This window comes from Solanum dulcamara, chromosome 4 (assembly GCF_947179165.1).
Source record: "Solanum dulcamara chromosome 4, daSolDulc1.2, whole genome shotgun sequence".
Lineage (NCBI taxonomy): Eukaryota > Viridiplantae > Streptophyta > Magnoliopsida > Solanales > Solanaceae > Solanum > Solanum dulcamara.
In genome coordinates, this window is record NC_077240.1 from 28392143 (window position 1) to 28417723 (window position 25581).

The following is a 25581-nucleotide window of genomic DNA, read 5'->3' on the forward strand; positions in this document are numbered from 1 at the left end:
AGTATACAATCCTCAATTCAACATTTTCTCATTATTTCTTCATCGAATTGTTTTTCCTATCCCTAAATTTCTTGGGGAAAATTGGGGTTATATCGATTTGGACTCATTTTTTTTATGAAAAAGGTACATTTAACCTTATTTTATGGATAAACTGATTTTGGCATAAACTTATTGATTCATTGATTATTTTCATCATATTAACCGCGAATAATTTGGATTTTCCGGTAAAGTTAAAGTTTGATAAATTGACGATTTTAAGGTCAATTTTAACTTTATTTTTCATAAAATTTCATATATGAACTTTTCTAAACATGGGTAAGATATTTTTCAAGAAATATTTTTGATTTGAGTCGAAATTTTGGATTCGGGTATTGGGGTTTTCTTAAGAACATGAATTTCAGTAAAATTGATTATTATCGACTGATTTCAACTCCGTTTTCGAAATGGTTTTCACCGTTGCCTTCCAAATGCTTTGGGTGACATAGTTATGTATTAATTTTAGAATTACCCTTCGTTTTTGGGATTTTATTTTTGAGTCGTTTTGACCCTTTTGCCCGGATTTTATGAAACTATGTTATTAGTTTCGGAATCTTATTGTGAATTATTATTTAATTAGATTATAATTTTTTTAGATACTATTCGAAAGGGGAAGGCTCAAGTGTTTGATTAATCGTCATTTGACTAAGGCAAGTGAAACTCTAAACCTTCGTAAGCTTTGTAGAACCTAGTATTCTTGCTACATGCTATGTGAATTGATGTGACTTGATATTGGGTTGATTATGAATCATAAAATCACCTAAGGTTGATTATCAAAGATATAAATAGGAAATTTGATCTAATGAATCGAGGTATTTGAACTAATTGACATTGTTGACTCGTTGTAAAGATTGCATTGTGATATTATTGATATGAATTGCATATGGTATTGGACTTCATTTCATTCCCATTGATTGCATGAGCATTTTCATATGTATTTGGGTTGAAACTTATCATTGAAGTCCAAATTGATGACTACGCCGATGTGAAATGGTTCCGGGTAAGTTATGACGAAAGAGAAAAACCAAAAGGATTGGAGGGACGTGCCACATGTCGTGGTTGTTATTTTATTGCATTCGAGGGACATGCCACCCACCATGATTGTTATTTTATTACATTTGAGGGACATGCCACGCGTTGTGGTTGTTATTTTATTGCATTCAAGGGACGTGCCACGCATCGTGGTTGTTACTTTATTGCATTCGAGAGACGTGCCACGTGCTGTGGTTGTTATTTGTAGCATCTCATTGGGTACTCATTCCATTGCATTGCAACAGTTTGATTATCTGAGTATTTGCCCTTACTATGTGTAATTATGACTGATATACATGCGATATTGATGATATTTATCTGGATTGTTGAAATATACTTGATTTACGTGCTACATGAGTTATATCTATAAATCCACTATTAGATTGGGATGCTCTGCTTGCAGGTTGTAGTCAGGAAGGTTCGGATTGTGTGTAAGAAGTACTTGTTTTTATTTAGCTTTACCTACTTTTATTGTATTACTTGCTGAGTACCATGTTGTTTGATACTCACCCCTTGTTATGTGCAACTATGTAGGTTCCAAGCCTGTACAGTGATACAGATTCCTTTTCCTTCATCCACAGCTATTTAAGGATACTTGAGAGGTAGTTGTCGACGCAGGCTATCTTTCTTATTTCTTTTTTATCCTTTGTTATATTTGAGAAACAAACGCATTGAGGCTTGTATTTTCTTTTATCTGTAATGTATTAGAGGCTTATACATGTGACAATCAGTCCTTTGGGGTATTGTAGATGACCAAGACTTTCGCTTTTACAAACTTATCTATCTATTTAGACTGTTTTCACTTTATTTCTATATTTGTTTGGGTTTGGGCTGACTTGTCTCAGTGGGTTAAGATGAGTTTCATCACACCCGGATTCAGGTCGTGAAAAAATGATATCAAAGCCCCAGGTTCGTAGGTCTCACATGCATAAGTCAAGTCTAAGTAGAGTCTCGAGGATCGATACGGAGACGTCTGTACTTATCTTTGGGAGGCTATGAAAATTGTTAGGAAAGATATCCACTTCTTGATTTTCTATCGTGCGTCCTTGGTCTGATCTAATTTTTATCGCTCAACTCCATTCTCTCACTTATAGTGATGACTCATACTTGGTCCTGTGTGCGTGTAGTTGAAATATCATCACTTGGTTTTAGAGTTGGATCTCATATTGAGGCGGAAGTGATATATTTACGAAAAGGATGTGTGGTCAGACTTGGAATACTCTGTGATTCGAAATGGTGAGTAAGGTTATTGTTTAGTGATATATTTTGAGCATATAGTATTGAAAGATGAATGATGGTTGCGAGACTTCATGAATGTCTTACCCTTCTGGTAAATTATTCAACAATGGGAATAACACTTGTGTGGGTTATATGATATCTGAAGTTGTTCAACAATTAAAAATGGTATGATTAAGGGAATAACTATGTTATGAGATCTGTGACCTTGGGGACTACGGCTTGTGAAGTCCGTCATAAAAAGAATGGGTTGCATAATGAATGATGAAGATAATGTGGTGCCAACCGAGATCAGAACTTCAACTGTGGTTTCATCGAGTGGGTGTAAATCAAAAAGGGTCATAATACAATTGCTACGATGGTACTTGTGTCTCTTGGTTACGATTATGGGCTATGTTGCTTCTGTTATTGACCTGGCTTATAAATAGTGCTTATCACTTTTGGCTGGAGACTAAAATGATTTGGTAATTTTTTTGTAGCTACTTAATGTGTATAAATGTGTGGGCTAATCGAGTACAATCTTCTCAACAGATATGATGTGATAAAGTGGTGGATCTAGAGGATGTTCACGGTGTAGTACTAGTGATGTATGGAAGTAGAGACATCTAAAGAGTTGTCAACTATTTCACTTACTCGAGTAATGAGGCTTGATGTTGCATTCTCAGTTGAAAAATCAAGTGGTCGTTAGTATGAACCTTTGAGTTAAGCATTATTTACAAGAAACGTTATAGTGGTGGATCGAGTGTATCGATCCTGCCTTATCTCTTTGGCAAGGTACGACCCTAGGGTTGGCATAATTATATTGGGGACTGATGAATTCCTGATAAGACAATAAGAGTAGATTGATATTAAAATAATAAGCTATGGGTAAGGAAATACCAACAAATATACTCGTGTAAAGGCAGTTGGGGATGTTAGTGAGAAGGTGCGATTAAAATTGGGTTGGTCCTTTGAATTTGGTTAGTATAATTGGGTTTAAGGTATCCTATGGATGATAGGGTTAACTTCGAGATGATGGCATGGCTATTGAACATAGTAATAAGAGTTTGGGGCATTCCATGATTAGAATACATCTATATGATAAGGGTTTTTGGTTAAAGAGACACAATATGGTAATGGTGACTTGTGGGAATCTAAGGTTGCGGTTTGGTACTACATGAAAGGTACCATAGTTACATAGAGAGAGTGTATGATGTGTTAGAGAACACTCGAGTAGAATCAAAAGGATTTCAACTTATAAAATTTAATGGGATGTAATTTGACCCTTGGAGGGATGTAAGAGCAAAGATATTCATTTTGGATTGTAAAGGACAATGATTTATCTTTGGGGAGTTGATGAGTTAAATTTAGAAACATGTGGCTTCGTCCGTCTTATTCTGGTTATGGGAATAATATCCGGTGTTCATCATTCAAGTTGAGCTTGCTTCAAGAAGAGAGTCTATGAACATTCGACTCTAGTGTTGTGGTTAGTTTTATAGTCGCTTTGAGTTTAGTGACCGAAACAGTTTGGGTTCCTAATGAGGGACATAGTACAATCGATGGATAGGTCTTAATGGTAAGCTAAGGTATGTGAGTTCATAAAAATCTTTGATATATGGAGTAATGTCTATTGATAAATGGGATTGATTTACCTGGTTTGAATCGAATTCAGCTGTTGCATTGCAAGTCTATATTTGTGGTAGTTAGTTTTGTCAAGGTATGAATTGACAAGGTAAGATATGATTGATTGTGTCAATCGTCAAACATTTAGAAGGACTTATGCATGGCTTGAGCTATAGAGTTTATTAGTTTTGGTTGTAAAAGAGTTCGATGAAGTTTTCATTTGAGAAGTTCGATTTAAGGTAAAAGGTAAAATGATGTGGAAGTTTGGCCAAGGAACAATAATGATAGATGAGTTATGGAAAGAAACAAGTCTTGCATAATAGATACAAGTAAGAGGTATGAAGAAATAAAATATCACGTATAAATCTTTGGTTCAAAATTAAGTATTGTATGGATTCTCACCTTTAAGTTAAGATATTACAATGCAAGGTAGGCTGGTTTGGCACGGATTTATGAAGGGTTATCAGCTACTTTTTTGAAGATTTGATTTTGGTTAGGGTGACAAAGATTGATATATGAGAGATTTTGTGTTTTTATGTTGGGTTGGATTGTTCAAATTATGGTAGATGACTTATGGATGCACTAAATGAAGGACTTATAGTTCTACACGGTTATTGAGGATTTTGAGCTGGATTTATACTACTTTGTGGATGAAAAATACGCAGATTGTTATGATGAGTTACAAAAATAGTTGGTGTTGAATAAAAGTTATGCATTTATGGTAGGTGATGATCAATGATTTCTCTAAGATTTGGCATGTGAAGGTTTGCATATGAGTTGATATTGGTTTCTGATGTAATAGTTGTAGCTCAAGAGAAAAACAATAACAGATTTGGAATTAGTGCTATCAGCCTTGGGTAGAGACAGTTTCTAACATGGAATATTTAGAGTAGGCTTGGAGAAGATAGAAATTTTTTCTTTGAGAAAAAAAGAAGTCATAATTCAGAGTTACGGGAGAGTGGCAATGTGTTTTCTAAAGAATTTTGATACTAATGACGATTTTGGAATCATGAGTAGAGAATCAGTAAGGCCATGATATTGGCATTGGATTTTTGGTTTCAATTATTGGATTATGGTGAATATGTTGGATTTTGATGAGTCGAGTATGTTTCGAGTTGCGTTAGTGATAAAATAAGATAAACGGAAGAGTTTTAATTGTGTATACATTCCAAGTAAGACAAAGGAGAACTTTAGGGAGTCAGGGTATACTAGTGGTACTGCATGTGCGAACCTCATTAAGAGTGCTTGTAAGAGATCTATCATGGGGAATTGTAGTTTCTCGACATTCTTGGTATTTATCTTCTCATTGAGGACATGTTTCAGCTAGGTGTGACTGACTTTGAGGGCCATTAGGCCTAATTCTTCTGTTTTCAGTAGTTGTCTATAATCACAGCTACTATTTCAATATCCCGACAATGCTATTAGAACTTATGTATGCTTTGTTGTATTATTAACTGGGCGGTTACTTGGTCATCTCCTTCTTTGGATCAAATTAGTTGGGTTCTCCCTTGATGAGTATGAATTATCTAAAGATCAGGTGTTTACAGCTAAAGCTCATGGAAGGATTATGTTAAGAAAAACAAAGTTAACTAATATTAGTGATGGGTTTGTGCATTATACGTGTTTGGTGGTTGGTTCTGGATTCACTCCGGGTTTTACCAGGTAGTAGTTCAGAATCTTCTCATGGTTATGTGGGAAAATGGTTCATTTTGATGGTTGTGCTGTGATTTAGAGAGTTTTGATTCAGATTTGGGTCATGAATTAGTCTATGGCTTGGTAATCACTCCTGGTTTGTAGATTCTTCAATTTTGGTTTAGAAGTTCAGTTTTGGTAGTTGACCCTAATAATATGGTCTAAGAATGATTTCATTTGGGGAAGCAAATACCAAATTTGAAAATTATACCTCGGGCTCTTGGTAACGTCGAGTATTCTTCTTTCTTCTTCTTTATGTTCAAAGACGATCATGGTTTTAGTGGTGGATGATGTAATGACCCTGAAGGTCATTTTTGATAATATTTGAAAAATAACCATTTTATCCCTCTCATAGTTTCTCCGAGTCATGATCGATCAGTTCTCGAAGTTAGTTTTGGAAAATTCTTCAAAAAATTGAGTTTTTGGAACTTTTGAGATTTTAAAAGCTTAAAGTGTTCAAAAGTGATTTTTTGTACCAACTAAAGCTACGAGTCTCAAAATGGAATTCTGTCAATTTCATCAGCTCCAAAATATGGAATTTGGTTAGGAGAGTTGACTGAATTAGATTTGGGGTTGTAACGTGGATTTGAGGTCCTAAGTTGGAAATTTTTGAATTTTTTATTATAGAATTGACTTTGGTCAACATTCGAAGTTTCGATGCTCGAAATAGAATTCCAACAACTTTGTTGGATTTGGTGGATGATTTTAGTCCTAGAAGTGGTCTTGGTTTAATATTTAGAGGTCTCGAGCTTGATTTAGTATTTTTAGGCCTAAAGTTAGTTTAGTTGCGACTAATTGTCTTTCGGGTCAAAGGGACCTCGAATACAAATTTTAACGATTTCATTGAGTCTGAAATATCATTTTTCAAGTTAGTAGCATATTTGGTTTGTGTTCATAAAGTCCCGAATGAGTTTTGAGTGAGATTTTAAGCTAGTGGGGTGCTTTGACGCTGTTTCAACAAATTGTGATAACTAAAAGATTCATTATTAGTTTTCAAGATCAAAAAATTATTCTGAAATTTCTAAAATTTTGAGCATGAATTATAGGACTAACCCACAAATTTTGGTGCATTTTTGCTAAGCCAAGATTGGACTTTCATCGCAAAATATGTAATAATTATTTATCAAGCAAAAATAACATTTGACTGGGAAAATGAGTACAAAATTGAATTTCGATTGAACGAGCAGGTCCATATCATTGTTTAAGACATTTAGGAAAAAGAATCGGATCATTTTGCTATCGTATGAGGAAGTTACGGCTCTTTTAGTGAAAATTTAAGTAATTAGTTTCCTGGTGCAAAATAGAGTGGTACAGGTATATAAATTTCAAACTGTGTTCATTTGGTATTTTGAGCATATCGAGATTTTTAGAGCTCGGAATTGAGTGATTCTTGTGGTTTTCTTCTCAATATAATATGGGGGTTAGTATACAATCTTCAATTCGATATTTTCTCATAATTTATTTATCTGGTTTTCTTTTCCTATTTGTAATTTTTTGAGAAAATTGGGATTTTATCTATTTAGGCTCCGTTTTTTATGAAAAAGGTATATTTAGTATCCTTATGTTATGGATAAATTGATTTTGGCATAAACTTGTTGATTCATCAATTATTTTCATCATATTAATAGTGTATAATTTGGGTTTCTCGGTAAAGTTAAAGTTTGATAAATTGAAGATTTCAAGGTCGATTTCAACTCCATTTTTGATGAAATTTTATATGTGAACTTTTCTAAACATGGGTAAGATATTTTTCAAGAAATATTTTTGATTTGAGTCCAAATTTCAGATCCGGGTATTGGAGGTTTTCTCAAGAACATAGATTTTAGTAAAATTGATGATTATGGATTGATTTCAACTCCGTTTTCAAAATGGTCTTCACCGTTGGTTTCCAAATGCTTTGGATAACGTATTTATGTATTAGTTTCTAGATTTGCCCTTCATTTTTGGAATTGGATTTTTGAGTCGTTTTGACCCTTTTGCTCTAATTTTATGAAATTGGTGTTGTTAGTTCCGGAATCTTATTGTGAATCATTATTTGATTAAATTGTGATGTTTTGGATACTATTAGAAAGAGGAAGGCTCAAGTTTTTGATTGATCATGATTTGACTAAGGCAAGTGAAACTCTAAACCTTCATAAGCTTTGTCGAACCTAGTATTCTTGCTACGTGCTATGTGAATTGATGTGAACTTGATATTATGTTGATTATGAATCATAAAAATACCTAAGGTTGATTATCAGAGATATAAAAAGGAAATTTGATCTAATGAATCGAGGTATTTGAACTAATTACATTGTTGACTCGTTGTAAAGATTACACTGAGATATTATTGATATGAATTGCATATGGTATTGGACTTCATTTCATTCCCATTGATTGTATGAGCATTTTCATATGCATTTGGGTTGAAACTTATCATTGAAGTCCAAATTGATGATTACGCCGATGTGAAATGGTTTCGGCTAAATTATGATGAAAGAGAAAAATAAAGAGGATTCGAGGGACGTGCCACGCGCCGTGGTTGTTACTTTATTGGATTTGAGGGATGTGCCACATGCCGTGGTTGTTATTTTATTACATTCGAGAGACGTGACACGCGTCATAGTTGTTATTTTATTGCATTCGAGGGATATGCCACGCGCCATGGTTGTTACTTTATTACATTGAAGGGACATGCCAAGCATCGTGGTTATTAGTTTTTGCATCTCATTGGGCACTCATTGCATTGCATCGATTTGATTGTCTGAGTATTTTCCCTTACTATGTGTAATTATGACTGATATACATGCGATATTGAGATGAATGTCATCATATTCAGATTCGGATCGTGACATACAACCTATCAAATTAAAGGTCAATAAGTCTTCTTTCCAACGCCACCAAGTTTGCTTCATTTGGAGTTTGGAGTAAAGAGTTATGATCATTTTACTAACATGATGCAGTGCAGTTACATTTTGGACGACAGAAAAATACTAAAAAGGTTATTTTTTGTCCTTATACCCCTAGAAAACCTCTAAAACAGATTTCTTAACGTCTCTAAAGCCCTAAACAATCATATTTCCGTGTTTTTTAATTTCTCCTTCTCCTTTCTCAAACCTCAAGACAAAATTCTTAGAAAAATCAAGCTTAAATTCTAAGGAAAGTCAAACATAAGACTTAAGGTTCTTTCAAATCTTTTTCAAGGTTTTTCGTGAAGAATTTCCAAGAAAATAATTCAACAATCTCAAGAAAGAATTTCTTGATAATTCTTCTTCAAGATTCATGGAGCTTTTAAGGTATATAAGATTATCAAAGTTAGGAACTTAGTTCTTTCTTACGCCCTACGTCTACGATTTCTATTATTAAGATCAAAGTTAGGATTTTTACCCCATGATTCATAATTTTTGAATTCTCTCTACTTTCTATTTCGATTCTTGATTTCATTATTGAAATTATGGTACTTCGCATCATTGATGTTGTTTGATTCATGGTTCGTGCTTATTATACCACATGGATCCCTCTTTAACCAAAGTTATTTAAAAATCTAGTTCAAGAATTTCATATGCATTATTTTCATGAATGAAGAGTTCAAGAATTTCAAGAAAGTATATTTTGCTTTAATTACAATATTTTATAAGGGTTTCAAGAAAGTATATTTACTTTAAATGCATTATTTTAAAAGAATTTCAAGAAGTATATTTTGCTTTAATTGCATTATTTTAGAAGTGTTTCAAGAAAATATATTTATGTTGCTTTAATTGCATTACTTTAGAAGAGTTACAAAAAGTATATTTGACTAAATATATCAAGTGCATTATTTTAAAAGAGTTTCAAAAAAGTATATTTTACTTTAAGTGCATTATTTTCAAGAAGTATTTCTACAAAATATTATTATCTTTAATTTCAAGTACATTATTTTATGAAAGAGTTTAAGAAATTATATTTAGCTTCAAGTTCAGCGAATCTACCAAGTTTTTTCGTTCAAGGTATGTAAGAACTTCATCAATGGGATCTTCTTCACCCATTGAGTATCATAGAAACCTCAATTTTTCAATCTATGACCTTTCCCAATTTTACGGTTTCATGATTTCTTATAGGTTCTTATTGAATTTCAGTTTCTCCTGCATGTTCATTGTTATTATGCATAAATTGATTTTAATTCAATGATTTCAATGATATTTTCATGAACCCATGACATGCATGTACTTCCATGATCACAATTATGCTATTTTCACATGCAAGCTTTATGAACTCAGATTTTCATGAATTATGGATGCTTTCACATAAAGTATCATTCAATTTATATTATTATCATGATTTAGATGCTTTCGATTCAGTGTCTCTTATGAATTGATTATGTTATGAAATCATGATATTTTAAAGGAGTCATTCTTATAATTATGAGTCTTTATGAACGATTTGGTATTACTATATTCTTACTTTTTCAATGACTATGAATATGAATATGATATGATTCTGCATGTCTTCCGTTGGGAGTTTACTTAGCACCAAGTTGAACTAGTGGAGATTACCTAGGTCTCAAAATTACGTGCTCCCGTAGGATGTCTCAATTGGACAAATAAGCTTAAACTAGTGGATCCACATATAGCTCATGATATGGTCCTTACCTGGCAAGTTGGACAACCTTTTTTCGGTGTGGGAAGACATTGGACACCATGTTATTGATCACATGATTTATGTCAGTTAACGGTATCTCCCAGAGTTCTGTCTTTCAGATTATTGCTTTGACCTTGCATTTAGTTATTTCTGTTTTAGTATCTATCATTTGCATGTTTTACTACTTGGTCATTGAATCAATTTTTTATTTCAGTTCCATATTCAATTTAGCATCTTAGATTCATCATATCCATCTTTACAGATTATCATGCATATCTCACATACTCAGTGTATTTAAAATACGGGCCGCATACCTCTTTTGCCTACATTTTTCATGTGATGTAGATTCAGATTCTTACTATCAGAATCCTAGTCAGTCGGATCGCATCTTCCGACTAGCAGGTGATGAGTTCTCATATTTTGAATACTCAAGTCAGTTTGTAGTTCTAGTATGCTATTTCTATTCTCATGTATTGATTAAGGGCAGAAGGAGTCATGTCCCGCGACTTACTATAATTAGTATTAGTACAAGCTTCATAAACAGTCCGTTAGAGTTGTTGTATTCAATCTATTCTTTTCAGATTACAGTCGTTGTATATAAAACTTTGTTCAGAAAAATATTGAACTTGTATTTCATAATTATGCTTCTGCTCAGTCATTTTAATTATTTTACATGTTCATATTTAGTTGCTCATGACTATACCAATATCAAGGGTTAGTTCGGGGTCACTTGTGACTCTAAGCACCGTGTTACAACTTGAGGGTAATTTCGGATCATGACAAATACAAAGCAACATGAGCCTCTTATCAAAATTTTAGACCAATAATTTAATCAAATTTATGTCCAATCGCCCAAAAAATGGACACATTGCCTTTGATATTTTTTCCACCTAATTTAAACAAATCAGTTCAAAATCTATATGATTGTGTCAGAAGATCAGGTTTAAATATATTTTTTTGGGGATTGCTTAACATATATTATGCATAGTAGAATACACACTTTTGAGAGTTATAAGAAATTCTTTTAAAAATGATGAATTGTTATTAAACTTGTAATTGAGATAGAAAAAGTATTTATATAAAATAAGGTAAATTAAATTTAATCAAATAAATAAATTTAAAAATCTTCAATATCCTTTTAATAATATCCATTTAATTGATTTTTTTTAATTTCACAATATCTCTTTCCTATTTTTTTCAATTCTATTCTAGAGAGATGAAAATTAAACTAAACTTATTTTTACCAATGAATAACCTAGTTAATTGAACTAAACAAACTAAAAAATCGATGATGTCATATATTAATCTTCTGAATATGCATTATAATATTAGTAACTCAATTCTTACACCTTTCTAAAGAATCTTTGACGACTTTAAAGTAACATATGATTTAATGGACACTAATTCAGAATTCAAAAAAAATAAAATAAAAACATAAGAAAGTTTAAGAAAGCTCATGTCGCAACTCAATTTCTTGAGTCATGATGACACCTACTATACCCACCAGTAGGTAAGTCGACCCGTATCCCGAAACTGCAAGTAATGTGATCAAAGGTAGAAATTAAATTATCAACATAATTTACAATAGAATAAGCGAAAGCAAGCCAAAAACTATATACAACAAAAGATCCCTCCTAGAACCTGAAAAATCACATATACAGAGTTGTCTGTGTAAAAGAGTATAAGTCTCAACAGTGGACCATGGAAATAGAGACATGTCTCAAAAAGCCAAAAGACTAGTCAAAATATATACAGAAGGAGACAGGTAAATTCAAACGTCATGGGCTCACCCTCGTCTTCGATGTCAGATCACTGCAGGCTTGAATCAACGTTGGTAGTTGGTGCCCGGACCTGCATCACAAAAATAGATGCAGAGTGTAGTATGAGCACCAAAACAATAGGTACTCAATAGGCATCATAGGCCGACTGAGCTTGAAAAGTAAAAATAATGTGAAAAGTAGAAATAACACAGATTAGAAACAAGGAATGGAATTCTAAGTAGGGATGCACACGAGTGTAAAAATGAACAAACTAAAGTAGTTATAAGCTAACCTAGAAGGTACACTCATGCGCAAGTTTAAATAAAAACTCGAGCAGACTCCCATAAGCCCGACGGATACACAAAATAGCTAAAACTACTAGGAATATATAATGGTGAGTCGAGAGTCGAAAAAAGTAGTCCGAATCTCAAACCGCGGATAGCCTCCAAGTAACCAACAAATGTCGTCTAGCAAAGGAGCACAAGCCCGAACCTCAAACAACGGATGAATCTCACAGTAGCCAATAATAGTCTCCAAATAGTCAATAATAGCAACTCAGCTAATAAGCACAGAGCCCGAACAACGGATGAGTCATCAAAGGGGCAATAAACTATAGCCAAAGTGTATCAACTCCGTAGAGGATAAGAGAGCAGCATGATCAGACCTCAAATTTGCGATGATGGTGGCTGTCAAATGATATCATATCAGCTCGTCATCGTAAAACCACTATGGAACGACGTTCATTCTCAGATAATCAACCAAGCACTCCAAGCTCGAAGCTCGAATCTCAAATCGCCAGGCGAAGTCCAGAATCTCAAATCATCAGCATACAGGCCATAAAAAGAGGGAGAAGGGGTAGAAGATCGTCTAAGCTGAGGAAACTCTTAATCTAAGGTTCAAACTACCAGACCCAAGTTTGCTATACCAGTATACAACGAGCTAAGCCGTCCAAAGAGACATCAGAGTATAAACAAGGCCTAAAGGCTCCAAATATCGTGAGTCTATGGCAAGCACTAGTCTAAGCTTGGACTAAGTCCAAACATGTTCCAATATCAACAACAAACTATAGAAAGCAACACCACAATGTATGGATAATCAACAATAAAGAAGGCAACATGCTCGCAATTACCCGAATTAGGCCTAAGACATGGTTTCTAATTAACTAAGCATGATTAGGATCCTAACCAATCCGAATTCCAACCAATCAACATGATTTTACATAATCAAGCTTAATCTAAGGAGAGAAAAGTCATAACTTACCTTTAGACTAATCGCGCACGCTCCAAATTAAGTCTTCGGGGCTTTTCACTTCCATACAGTCTTAGACCATTACACGCTATCAAAAATAGAATCACAACATTAATACAATCGTTTAGACACTAAATTCACTTAAAACAAAAACAAATCAATTTCAGAGTCTAAAATGAGATTGTGGGACCCGCAGGGTAAATTTCAAAATTGACTCTATAAAAAGATCCTAATTAGCTTTCTGAACTTGTGTCCCAAGATGGAACACAATTCGAGGCTCAAAATAGCCCACAACTGCAAATGCAATAAAGCAAACTCAAGAACACCATTAATGGCTAAGGAGAGGTCTAGATGGAAGGGAATTACCTCTGAAACGATGCTACAACACCTTCTCGAGAGTCTCTGCACACTTCTCCAGCAAAGCCCAGTAATAACAATCAAAATCCACCAAGAAAATAAGTTGAGAAGCTCTCTAAATAATCTCAAACTAATGGGAAAAAGGTCCCGAAAAGGGGTCTTAATAGATCCTCAGGTGTCGCAAAAACGACCACTAATGTCGCTAAAGCGACGTGCCCCAAAAGTGCGGCCTTCGCTAAAGCAAGCCCCTGGCCACTAAAGCATGGGCCTCTAAAGCGAAGGCCAGGTCGCTAAAGCGACAGGACCTGAGCTGGCCAGCCTCGCTTAAGCGATACCCTGGCCGCTTAAGCGAGGTCTACTAAAGTGATGCCAGGGTTGCGAAAGCGGAGGCACCAGCACAAGCACCAAAAGTTTTAGCTAAGTCTCATAATTCTCTGATGGGGTATTTGAAATTCGTTCGAAACCCCGTGTAGGCGAACGAAGTATGTTACCCCATCAAATTTTATGTTTCGGACTCAACGACGAAGTCAAAATTTTCATCGAAGTCATTTAGACAAAAAATGGGTTCTACACCGAGTGTCATTTTTAGCCAATTCCATACGGGACCTTAGAATCCTACCGGAAGCCTCGAAAAGTGCATGAAAGGTCATTTTAGACCAAACTTGATATTCCGTAGCTAATCGCACTAACAAATTTTTCATCCGAGTATGTTTTCCAAAAATGTAGACCAAGATCAACCTTAAGCGAAAGCTTAAAGGCTAAAATACCCAATGGTTCAACTCACGTCGAACGCCTTAGGACTCAAGTCGACCATGCTTCTAGCCCAAAATGATCATTCTCAAGCTGATGGAACCATCAGAATTTCATTTTGAGGTTGTTTTCCTATGTTTTGATTGAAGTCAACTATTTAAGTATCAAAAACTCCAAAATAGGGAAACATGCATAAAACCCAAACGAACGACCAAACGACCGAACACCCAGTGTCAGTAAGTCATAAATGACTTGGGGTTGCTATAAGAACACTCTAAACGAAGAAAAAAAGGCATTTACACAGAAATTACCCAGAGGATCATTACAGCTCAATGGAGTAGGATAAAAGTAGGAAGAAACGCTAAACGTGTCAAGGCAAGTTAAATTTAGCGGGTTAAGGTTAATCTTTTCCTTTTCCTTCTCGCTTTGTTTTTGTAGCGTAATTTTCACGTGCTTACTTTTTTATACTTTGAACCCCCTTCATGGAGATCCTGGCTCCGCCACTGATCATTACGTTGCTCGGTTTGACTCTCTTCTTGCATTTGAACAACAATCATGCATTTTCACTATCGTCTTGCGTGATATAGATGTCAAAAGATGGTCGATAATCAAAAAATTGAATATTAAATGGTATACCTCGTGTTAACCTCTTCAATAAAAACTGGTCTATCATGAGAGCATAACTCTTTGGAGGTCGTTTTGGTTAATCCTAACTAAAATTGTAAAAAATGATTGGAAGTCAATGACAAAATACAAAAAATGAGATTATCTCAGCGAATACAAATCCAAAACTATTAAATCTTATTTACATGATTTTGAGGGATTCTGATTTTGGGAGAGAATCACCTTGAAATCATGATTCGAGAAGGAAAGAGAACTAACTGTTTGATTTTGGGATAAAGATAGAGAAATAAAGAAAAGTAAGATAGTGGGATTGAGCAATGACATATGTAACGCTGTATAATATGACTTCGGCATATAAATAAATGATTTTCTATAAAATTAAAAGATTAGTTGTGAATCGTAATATTAAATTATAATTGTGTATCATAAATACATAGCATATATTTATTATGTTGTGCAGTTTCCCCAATTAAAAATAAAAAAATTAGGCGAATTGACAAATATTACTAGTGTATTATTTAATATAGTTATAGTTTCACATAATTATAAATCGCGGCTACAGTTTAATAAAAAAATTTATTATACAAATTTTGGGGCTCATATATAAATTCGGAAGCGAATTTAGGGGCTCATATACAAATCTCTGGAGAAATTTGTATTTTCTTTTGTATTTGTATATTTCGGAGCTCATATACGTAAAGAATTGCATTTGTATACAAAGCAAATTTAGGGGCTCATATACAAATCTGTAAAGCAAATTTGTATTTGTATATACAATCTCTTTAAAAACTCAATTTGTATAAGACAACGAGATATACAAACGAGAAAGCCCAATTATATAATTCAGCGAGATATACAAACAACGATTGGCATAACAATTTAAGTTATAGCTATGAAATGTAATTAGATTAGTTGTAACTAAATAACCTAATTATGTTTCAAATCTTTGTTAATTTGAAAGTTACTCATTAAAAATCAGATCTCAAAATTTTAGTCAAATGGGTGGAAAAATTACTTAATTGAGTGCTTTTTAAAAATTAATTACTGATTTTAGCGATATTTTTTATTTATTACAATTTATAGCAATATTATGATAAATATACACTTGTATTAAAAGTGAATTATGCATATAATATAAATGTATTATAAGTGTTTTAAAATATATATTATGTTCGTGTAGTAAGAAACTGACATAATGTATTATAAGTCTATTAAAGTATGTGATAAATGTATTGTCCATCTATAAAACTTGTATTATATATGTTTTATAAATAGTTCTCTGCAATATGTATTAAAACTGTATTATAAATATATTATAAGTGTTTAGTGAATTTTTTTTATTGCTATAAATGGTAAGTATTTTCTTAATATTGTATATTTATGTAAGTTTTCCCAAATAGGTTGTGTAAAGGCCCAATCATCGAAAAAACGTAGGCCCAACAGAAGATAGGCTTTGTTTGGCTCAATCGGTACAATTGTATTTGCATTGCGTATTATGTGTCAAAATGCAAAGTGAAATAGTCGTCTTCTTCCTCTGTTCCTCATATTTGTTGCTTCACACTTCTGCAAAATTTTCAAAATCTCACCAATCAGCAAGATTCGTCATATCTTTTTTGTTATTTTTCTAAGCCTTAATGCATTCTTCGTTCAAAGTTTCAGTGTAGGGATTCTCCTGCCTTGCCAATAATTTGGGTTCGAGACAGAATTATAAAAAGTTTCAGAATCAAGAACCTAGCTTTACTGCTTATAAGGCTAAAAAGGTAATATTTTTCTAAAATATTTGAAGTGTATTCGAGCTGATTCTTTTTGGCATTTATGATACTCATTTGAATTTTATTCAAGATTGCAGATTTTGAAATTCTTTGCTGCATGGTTCTATGTGTTTGTAGATTCGTTTATTTAGCTGAAATTTTGTTGGAATTCCGGGACACCCATTTGTATTTTATTGAGGAATTTGCTGATTTGAACTTCTTTTTTTTTGGCATTTAATATCTCATATTGCTAGTTGTACATTCTTAAATGTGCATATAAAGAGGCATTCCATGTTGTTTAGCTGAATATTTGATTGACATTTCTGGATATTGGATACCCATTTGAATTTGATTAAACGATTTGCAGATTTGAATGGCTAGACCTCCATTTGTTTTCACAAACTTGTGCACTCGCCAAAATGTTAATTGCCCAATCCGTAACCTTAGTATTGCTGGCACTAATAGTGGGGTTGAAGGTGAAGTTGTTGCACAAAACCCTAATCGATCAAGTTCAGAAAATCATCAAATTGAGCAACAGAACTTTGTTGAGATAGCTAAAGATGTTTGCAAAGTCATCCGTACACGACCCAGGTGGGAACAAACATTGTTATCTGATTTTCCCACTGTTAATTTTACTGATCCAAGATTTTATACTGAGGTTCTGAAGGCACAACAAAATGCTCTGTTGTCGCTTCGATTTCATTATTGGCTTAGTTCTCAAAATGGATTTTCGAGGGATCAGTTCTCTGATGAAGTAATATTTAGTCGACTTGTACAAGCCAAGGCTGCCAGTGCTGCCAAATGTTTTCGGCAAAATATGAACTTTGTACTTCAACCTAGTTGTTTGGAGGCCTACATTCAGTGTCTTTGTGAAAATGGATTGATTGAGGATGCCCTCAATGTGTTTACTGAATTGGGAGGTGTTGGCCACTGCCCATCATTGAGAATTTGGAATTCAGCCCTTTCACATTCTATCCGAGCTGGAAGAACTGACATTGTCTGGAAATTGTATGAGGATATGACAGAATCTGGTGTTGTAGCAGATGTAGATACGATTGGGCACTTGATTCAAGCATTTTGTATGGAAAACAATGTTCCAAAAGGTCATCAACTTCTTCGACAAGTTTTGGAAGCTGGGCATGCCCCTAGTAGTGTTACTTTTAATAAACTGATTTACGAATCATGCAAGAACAGAGATTACTTTAGACTGTCATCTCTTCTCCATTCAATGCTTGCAACTAATTGTTCTGTCGATATATTCACTTATCAGCATGTTATTCAGGGACTATGTGAAACGGGAAAGAGGTGTGAAGCTTTTCGGATATTTAATGATCTAAAGAATAGAGGTTATGCTCCTGATATGGTTATGTATACAACGATGATTAATGGTCTCTGTAAAATGAAATTGCTTGGAGATGCCCGGAAATTATGGTTTGAGATGATTCAAAAGGGATTCAATCCCAACGAATACACATATTGCGCACTCATCCATGGGTATTTAACAACTAACCATCTAAGGGAAGCTGAAAGTCTTTATAAGCAAATGTGTGATAAAGGATATGGAGAGACCACAGTGACATATAATACCATGATTCACGGGCTGTGTCTTTATGGAAGAGTAGACGAAGCTCACAACTTGTTCAATAAAATGGCTGAGAAAGGTGTTGCCCGTGATGTGGTCACATACAATTCTCTTATTCAGGGTTTCTGCAAGAATGGGAAGGTTACTGAAGGTCTTCAATTTTTATATGAACTGTTTAAGCAGGGGTTGCAACCATCACCTGCTTCTTACACAGTGTTAATTGAGAAACTTTGTGAGATTGGCCGTGTTTTGGAAGCGAAATCATTGTGGAATGATATGCAGGATAGAGGTGTCAAACCTGCAGCTTCGACTCATGATTCTATCATACTTGGATTGATCAAGCAAGGATATGTAACAGAGGGGCTAGATTGGTTAAGCAGTATGACGAAGAATAGGCTCAGACCAAGGAGAAAAACTTTTGAGAAACTGATTTATCATCTTTCTCAAGCAGAATTGTTGGATGACTCTTTATCGATTTTAGATTACATGCTTAGGTTAGGTCATGTTGTCAAAGAAAAAATTTTCTGTTCTCTAGTAAATAAACTTTGCAAAGATAATTCCCACCATATTGAGATGCAAATGGGATACATTGTCTGAGCAATTTAAGATGGTTGATGTCATAAAGATTGCAGCACCTTTATCTTGTCCAAGGCCAAATTGGAAGAGGATTTATTTGCTTTATAAACCTTGATCGTGCAACTTAACATTTTTGTTATGACATTATGTTGTATTTTGTTGGTCTTATTGATATGTGATAGGGATCAAATTTTTAGCATGTGCAGCTGCACATCCCAACTGTATTTCTGTTACTGCTTACAGTAAATTTGATGATGGATGCACTGACACTGTTTGAAGTGCAGTCATTCCTTAGAATCTGTGGTTTCTGCTAGGAGAGACACCAATCAGTTCTTCTGAATAACTTTTTATCAAATGAACTGTTTTGATGTGTGTTTCCAGTGTGGTGAGAATTTGAATACTACTTTCTTGCAATATTCAACTGTCATGGTTAGTGGTACTTCATAGGAGGAAATATCTATTTTAGATCAAAATGTATGACTGATTTTGTGTTTACTTCACTTTGTTTGGTTTGTATCCTAATTTAGAACTAAATTTTCTTTCCTTAAAAGAAAGAGACAGAAACGCCGATGGGGACAATTCTGGACTGAGCTAAAATTCTAGTTATTACTTTTCACAGAAGGCTTCTTAAATACAATTTTAACACTCAGGTTAGGGAACTTACATCGAAACAATTTATTGAGAACCTAAAAGAAAAGTACAGTTCTTTTTTTGTTCAGTCAAAAACACTGGAGGTCCAATGCTTTTGAAGCTAAAATCCTCCATTCCTGCAATTGTTTTTTACTAACAGGGGCAAAATATTTTATTACTCATCACTAGGTTTGTTCATGGGCATGTACATCATGATTACGCCTACTGTAACAGACAGATAAAATTCAGTGTGCTTTCTACATCTTTCACATTTGCCATCCAGATTTTCTTTCAAATACTCTCAGTTTCCTTTCTTTCCACACAACCCAGCATATGCAGGGAGGATTTGTGTCCCAGATCTTCTTTCTTTATTTAGGACCTTGTATTACCAGCATTGCATTAATTCTTGTGCTGTTCTTGGCATTACCCACTTAACATTGAATATAGTCAGGAATACCAGCCATGGATGTGCTATTACGGGACAATGTACGAAGAGATGATTCATAATCCCTGCATTCAGACAAATGACATCTGTTACATAGTCATTCCTCTTCTCTGTATATTATCCTGGGTAAGGGGCAGCTTCAGGGGCCAAAGTCAAGCGGAAAAATGCCACTGCCTGGTGATTTGTTAATCCATATTTGTCTCGATGGCTATGTTCCTTTTCAGCAATAGAAGAGATCAAACTCTTGTAGTAAGAGTTAACAGTGAAAGATTCAGTTCTTTGTAGCTCCCATGCTAGTTGAGTCTGGTTTGTCTTCTAGGGCCGGTGCTGTTTCCAGCAGCTGAAACAGTTGTATCAGTTGCCAATTTCCAATCATTTTGCACCTTCGCGTAAATTTGATGTCCCACTATTGACCTGTAAATTGAGTGGCACTTTCAATTGCAGCAATTTCCATGGCATCATCATTCCTTCTCTTTGCTGGGTATGTAGGAAACTGCAATTACTAGTCTTTTAATAGTGATAAGTTTTTTTTAATTTGATCACACTTTTACATGCATCCTAATTGAATTTGAGTGTGAGGTGGAAACTAATATGTTGGCCACCTATGCTTTAAATTTTTCTCTTACATTGAGTAACCATCATACAGAACTTGTAAATTTCAACAAAAAGTAGAAGGAAAACAAGGAACAAAAAAATTGCATGTTTGTTAAATGTAAATTAACAAGATGAACTCTTTCTCTAGTTGTGGCTAATTTAGTGTAGATAGCTGGATTACAGGTTTTGATGGGAGCATCCTGCCAGCCTGCTATAAAGTTGAAAGTAAATTTAGAAATTTATTGTGGCAATTTGAAATGGCTCTCGAAAAAGAAAAAAAAAAAGTGGTCTGTTTTTTACAGGTTACTGAAAACTAGGAAAATGAGAGTATATGTGCTTTCTAGAGGTTCTTGACCCTGCTCTTGACAACCACATATCACGGACATGGGAGTTGTGTAGTAAAGTATCTCACAATAATGGCAAGTTGATGAAACCAGAGAGATACTGTTATGCTGCACAGGTTTTCTCGTGTTGAACTCCATAACTCAACCTACGATGATGACATCTGCTTTTCAATATGGATATTGGCATCACAACTTCATAGGTAGTAGCAATATCAAGTTGATGGATCTCAAGCTATGTTATGATTTCAGTTGGCAGTTGATGGAGTTCAGCTAATAGCAGAATTAGTAGAGTTCTAATAAAGTCATCCCTCTTCTCTGTAAACTATCCTGGCTAAGGGGACCGAAATCCAGCGGGAAAAAAAAACCCTACTTCAGCAGAAGAACAGAATTATTTATTTGGAAATTGGTGTCATTAGCCAAGTTAAAAAAAAATTATGGTCTTGACTGTAATTTGTAACTGAAAACCACTTGTATGAGAAAACCTTGAAATGTATATATGTCAATTTATGTTTATAACATAAATTGATATGTATACATTTATGTTTATAACAACCGAAAATAAAATATTATGTTTATAACAAACTATCTTTCTATTGAGAATAATTAATATATCTAAATTCATTTACATGTTTGAGATTGTTTTCTATAAGTATAGAATAGATATATAAGAAGCCGTGCAAGAACGGACCCGATATATATATTATTTAATTTGTTGAAATTTATGTGGCACAAATGATATTAGGAGAGTCAATCAAATTTTTATATAATTTTTAAATATTTTAAGTTCTTAATTATTGTAATAAATAGTACTTTTAACGTAATTTTTAAATAATATATGTTACTCATTCTGTCCCACTTATGTGGCACATGTGAAATGTTGAAAATCAACCAAATTTTTAGTATGTTTTTAAAAATATTTTAAGTTGTTAATTATTATGACTTATATTACTCTTAATTAACTCAAATTTTTAAATAATATATGCTATTTCTCTTATCCCAATTTATGTGGCACGTGTGAAATTTTGAAAGTTAATCAAATTTTTAATATATTCTTAATATTTTAAGCTATGATTTATAGTACTCTTAACGTAATTTTTAAATAATATATGTTACTCCCTCTGTCTCAATTTATGTGGCACATGTAAAATTTCAAAAGTTAATCACATTTTAATATGTTTTTTAAATTGTTAATTATTATGATTTATAGTACTCTTAACGTCATTTTTAAATAATACATGTTACTTTTTCAGTCCTAATTATGCAGTACGGGTGAAATTTCAAGAGTTAACCAATCCTAATTTATGAAGCACATATGAAATTTTGAGAGTTAATCACATTTTAATATGTTTTTCAAATATTTTAAGTTGTTAATTATTGTGATTTATAGTACACTTAACGTAATTTTCAAATAATATGTTACTCTCACGGTTTCAATTATGCACTACGGGTGAAATTTCAAAAGTAAATCATATTTTAAATTGATTTTTAGTGTTATTTTTATAAAAATACATAACTTATAAAAAGAAAAATACGATAAGTAAATTAAAATAAATAAAATAATAGAGAAAGTTGAAGGAGAAGGAAAAATCGATCAATTGACCCGCTGATCCTAAGCTCCTCAACATTCACGCTTATATATATATATTATAGAGTAATGTTATTTGCATGACATTCATACTTCACTTGCGGTATTTAACATTTTAAATTTAAGGGTTATAGAAGAAAGTCACTTTCAAAACTTAATATACTTGAGGCAAAATTTAAGTGTAGTCGGGGTGCTTTTTATAATTTTATAGCATTTAAATAAGATTTTAGGTCTAATAAAATATACTTGGGTCCATGCCTAGTCTCTTAAATAAAAATAATTTTCTTTCTCTGCAACTCCTCTTCACATTTTTGTTTTTATTTTTATTTTTAACCTTTCTATCTCACCAGTCCGATTCCTCTTCTACCCCAAACTTGAATATCTATAGTCATCATCCTCAGGTATGTTATTTTCTCGTTTCAAGCATTTTTAGCTTCATAGTAATATTAATTTTTTCAAGACAATATATTATTTTATCTCATGATGAATCCTAGTGTTCATAAGGTTCTATTTTTTATTCAAATATATACTATTTTATCATATGTTTTTGTCAAAATTTGTGTTGCTTGATTCAATAGCATTTTTTCTGTTTATGTTTAGGTTCAACGCCTTTTCTGTTTTTGTTTGTTTGAATACTGCATGAAAGTTTATTTAGATAATATTAGACATGGAATTCTGTTTTATTTTGTTGCAATTCTTGCAAATTTAATGTGGTTTTTTACAAGACCTATCTTCAATTATTATTATTTTTATATCGTGATTGACCAACGGTACTATATTATTAATGTGTAGATCATAAAAATGATAAAATAAAATAAAAAAGAGAAGGTAATGACTCGTTCTGCTCATAAAATAAGAAAAGGTGAAAAAAATACACGAGATAACAAAAAAATGTAGAACGTGAAACTGAGTCCAACTCAAACACAATGACTAACATTGATCAGTATTGTGATAATATTAGCCGTAATCATAGGGTTACATGAAATAGGCTATTATCCTTTGTTAGTGGGAGTAGGCGCAACAAAGATGAAAAGTTCAAATATTTAAAAGGACAAATTACCTAATTACACTCTTTTATTTATCATGTTTTTATTATCTTAATCCATTTCAAAAATCCCTTCTTTTCATGCGGATACATTAATTCAGTAATCCGGATACATTAATTTTGTTCAATGTATCATGATTTAAATGTTACCTGTTGATACATAAAACCTAAATTAATATATCTGGATTACTGAATTAATGTATTCGGATTACCATGTTTTTAAAAAATTTCTGTAAATTGAATAAAGATAGGAAAAAATGATAATCAGTCCTCTGCACTAATTCCTTAAAAAATCTACTATTTAAAAAGAAAAAGATTATCTTGAATTGAAGTTGTCACAAAAATATTTTCTTAAAAAAATTATTTTGAATTGAAGTTATTGTAGTCCGCAGAAATATTTTCTACACCGAATCATAATAATGTATAGTATATATCTTTTTAGTTTATATTCCTACTTTATCTCTTAGAGATGGCTAAATTAATAAAATTTAAAATAAAAGAAATTTAAAAATCATGGCTACCACGTTGTAATCATTTAAAATTTATTAAATATAAATTTATAAAATAATTCGGATTATATTAAATTCAAGATATATTAATTCAAATAAATATCCTGGATCAATATAATTGGTTTAATTATTTAAGTCCATTAAATATGAATTTAATTAAAGTCCAAATTCATTGATTTGGGCTATAATAGATAAGCAAACTTTTCTAAAGCCCAATATCATCTCATCCTAAAGGCTCATCTTGGTGTCACGTGTCAAGTGACATGTCATGTCAAGTAAAAAAAAAAACCAATAGGATCATGCCATGTCACTTAAATTTGATTGGCCAAATAAAAACTTGTTTTTATCGCTACTCCTTCGTCGTGCCATTTAAATCTGATTGGCTGGAAAAAAAACTTGCTCTCATCATAACTCTTTTATTCTACAACTATAAATATTAGTCCTCATAATTCAGAAAACACACCATAATTCTAACAAGAAGCCAAAGAGAGCTTGTGGATCAAACTCCGCAAATTTCTCTATAAGCTACAAGTTCAAGAATTCAAGCACTCAAGCATTTAAGTTCAAAACAACTCAAGATCAAGACCACCAGATTCAAGAACAAGCTCAAAAACCCTTGAATTCAAGTACAAGTCAAGATCAAGTTCAAGAACAAGTCAAGATCAAGTTCATCAAGTTCAAGTCCATACCAAGTTCATCAAATCCACAAATCAAGATCAGGACCATAAGATTCAAGATCAAGCCCGCAAGCTCTTGAATTCTTGTACAAATCAAGATCAAATTCATTAAATCCACCAAATTCAAGATCAAGCTCAAAAGCTCTTGAATTTATATTCGGAAAAAACGGATCATAGGATTAATAAACATTACAACGCTCAACTTTGAAATCAAATACTACAATTGTTGTGATATTTTTCTATCCTAATTATTATTTTCTTGACGCGAATTTTATTGTCTACAAATTTCGACACCCCAGTGGGACAACAAACACTTTGCTCAAACTATCTTCTTCGGACTTGCATTCTGGTATGCCTAGTGAGACAACAAACACTTCGCTCAAACTATCTTCTTCGGACTTGCATTCTGGCACGCCAAGTGAGACAATCTCTACCTCTCATCTCAATTTTTCAATCACCAAAGAACATCATAATGGCTTCCAAGAAGATCAACTCTCAATCAACATCAGATACGAGTAGAAAATAATGATGAACCGAATATTTTGTGGAAAAATGGATAAAGTTTTGGTGTAAGAAAGATACAAAGTATGGACAATCCCCGCCAAGAAAAGAAAAGAAGTTTGTCCATCTCAAGTCATCGCATAACCCAACTAAAGTAATTGGTGAGTCTGTTAATTGGTCTCCTGCTAAAGAAGCCCTGTTCCGTAAGTTAGAAGTTAAGAGTTACAAGACAAACGAAACATACTTGACATCCTTTTTATCTTGTTAGTTGTGTGTATTTGTACTTCCTACAAAGGAATATGACTTTATTCATCCGGATATTTTTAGAATCGCATGTATTTGACATGTGGATAAAGAGTTAGTCTTGCGGTTTCAGTCTTAACCAGCATTTACAAAGGTCTAAACGCAA

The 25581-nt window shown here is 33.2% G+C and overlaps 1 protein-coding gene and 1 long non-coding RNA gene across 2 annotated transcripts; one reads left to right on the top strand and one right to left on the bottom strand.

Moving 5' to 3' along the window:
• Positions 1–11829: 11829 nt before the first annotated feature.
• On the bottom strand, positions 11830–15064 carry LOC129884927 (uncharacterized). Its single transcript, XR_008766004.1, has 3 exons — positions 14946–15064; positions 13215–13290; positions 11830–12045 (listed from the first exon to the last, which is right to left on the bottom strand). It is a non-coding gene; the product is annotated as an uncharacterized LOC129884927 (long non-coding RNA).
• A 1374-nt stretch (positions 15065–16438) lies between these two features.
• LOC129887189 (pentatricopeptide repeat-containing protein At5g18950) lies at positions 16439–19216 on the top strand. Its single transcript, XM_055962179.1, has 2 exons — positions 16439–16693; positions 17052–19216. Exon 2 carries the CDS (start codon positions 17058–17060, stop codon positions 18861–18863), a length of 1806 nt encoding a protein of 601 aa, XP_055818154.1. The 5' UTR covers positions 16439–16693; positions 17052–17057; the 3' UTR covers positions 18864–19216.
• The last annotated feature ends 6365 nt before the right edge of the window (positions 19217–25581 follow it).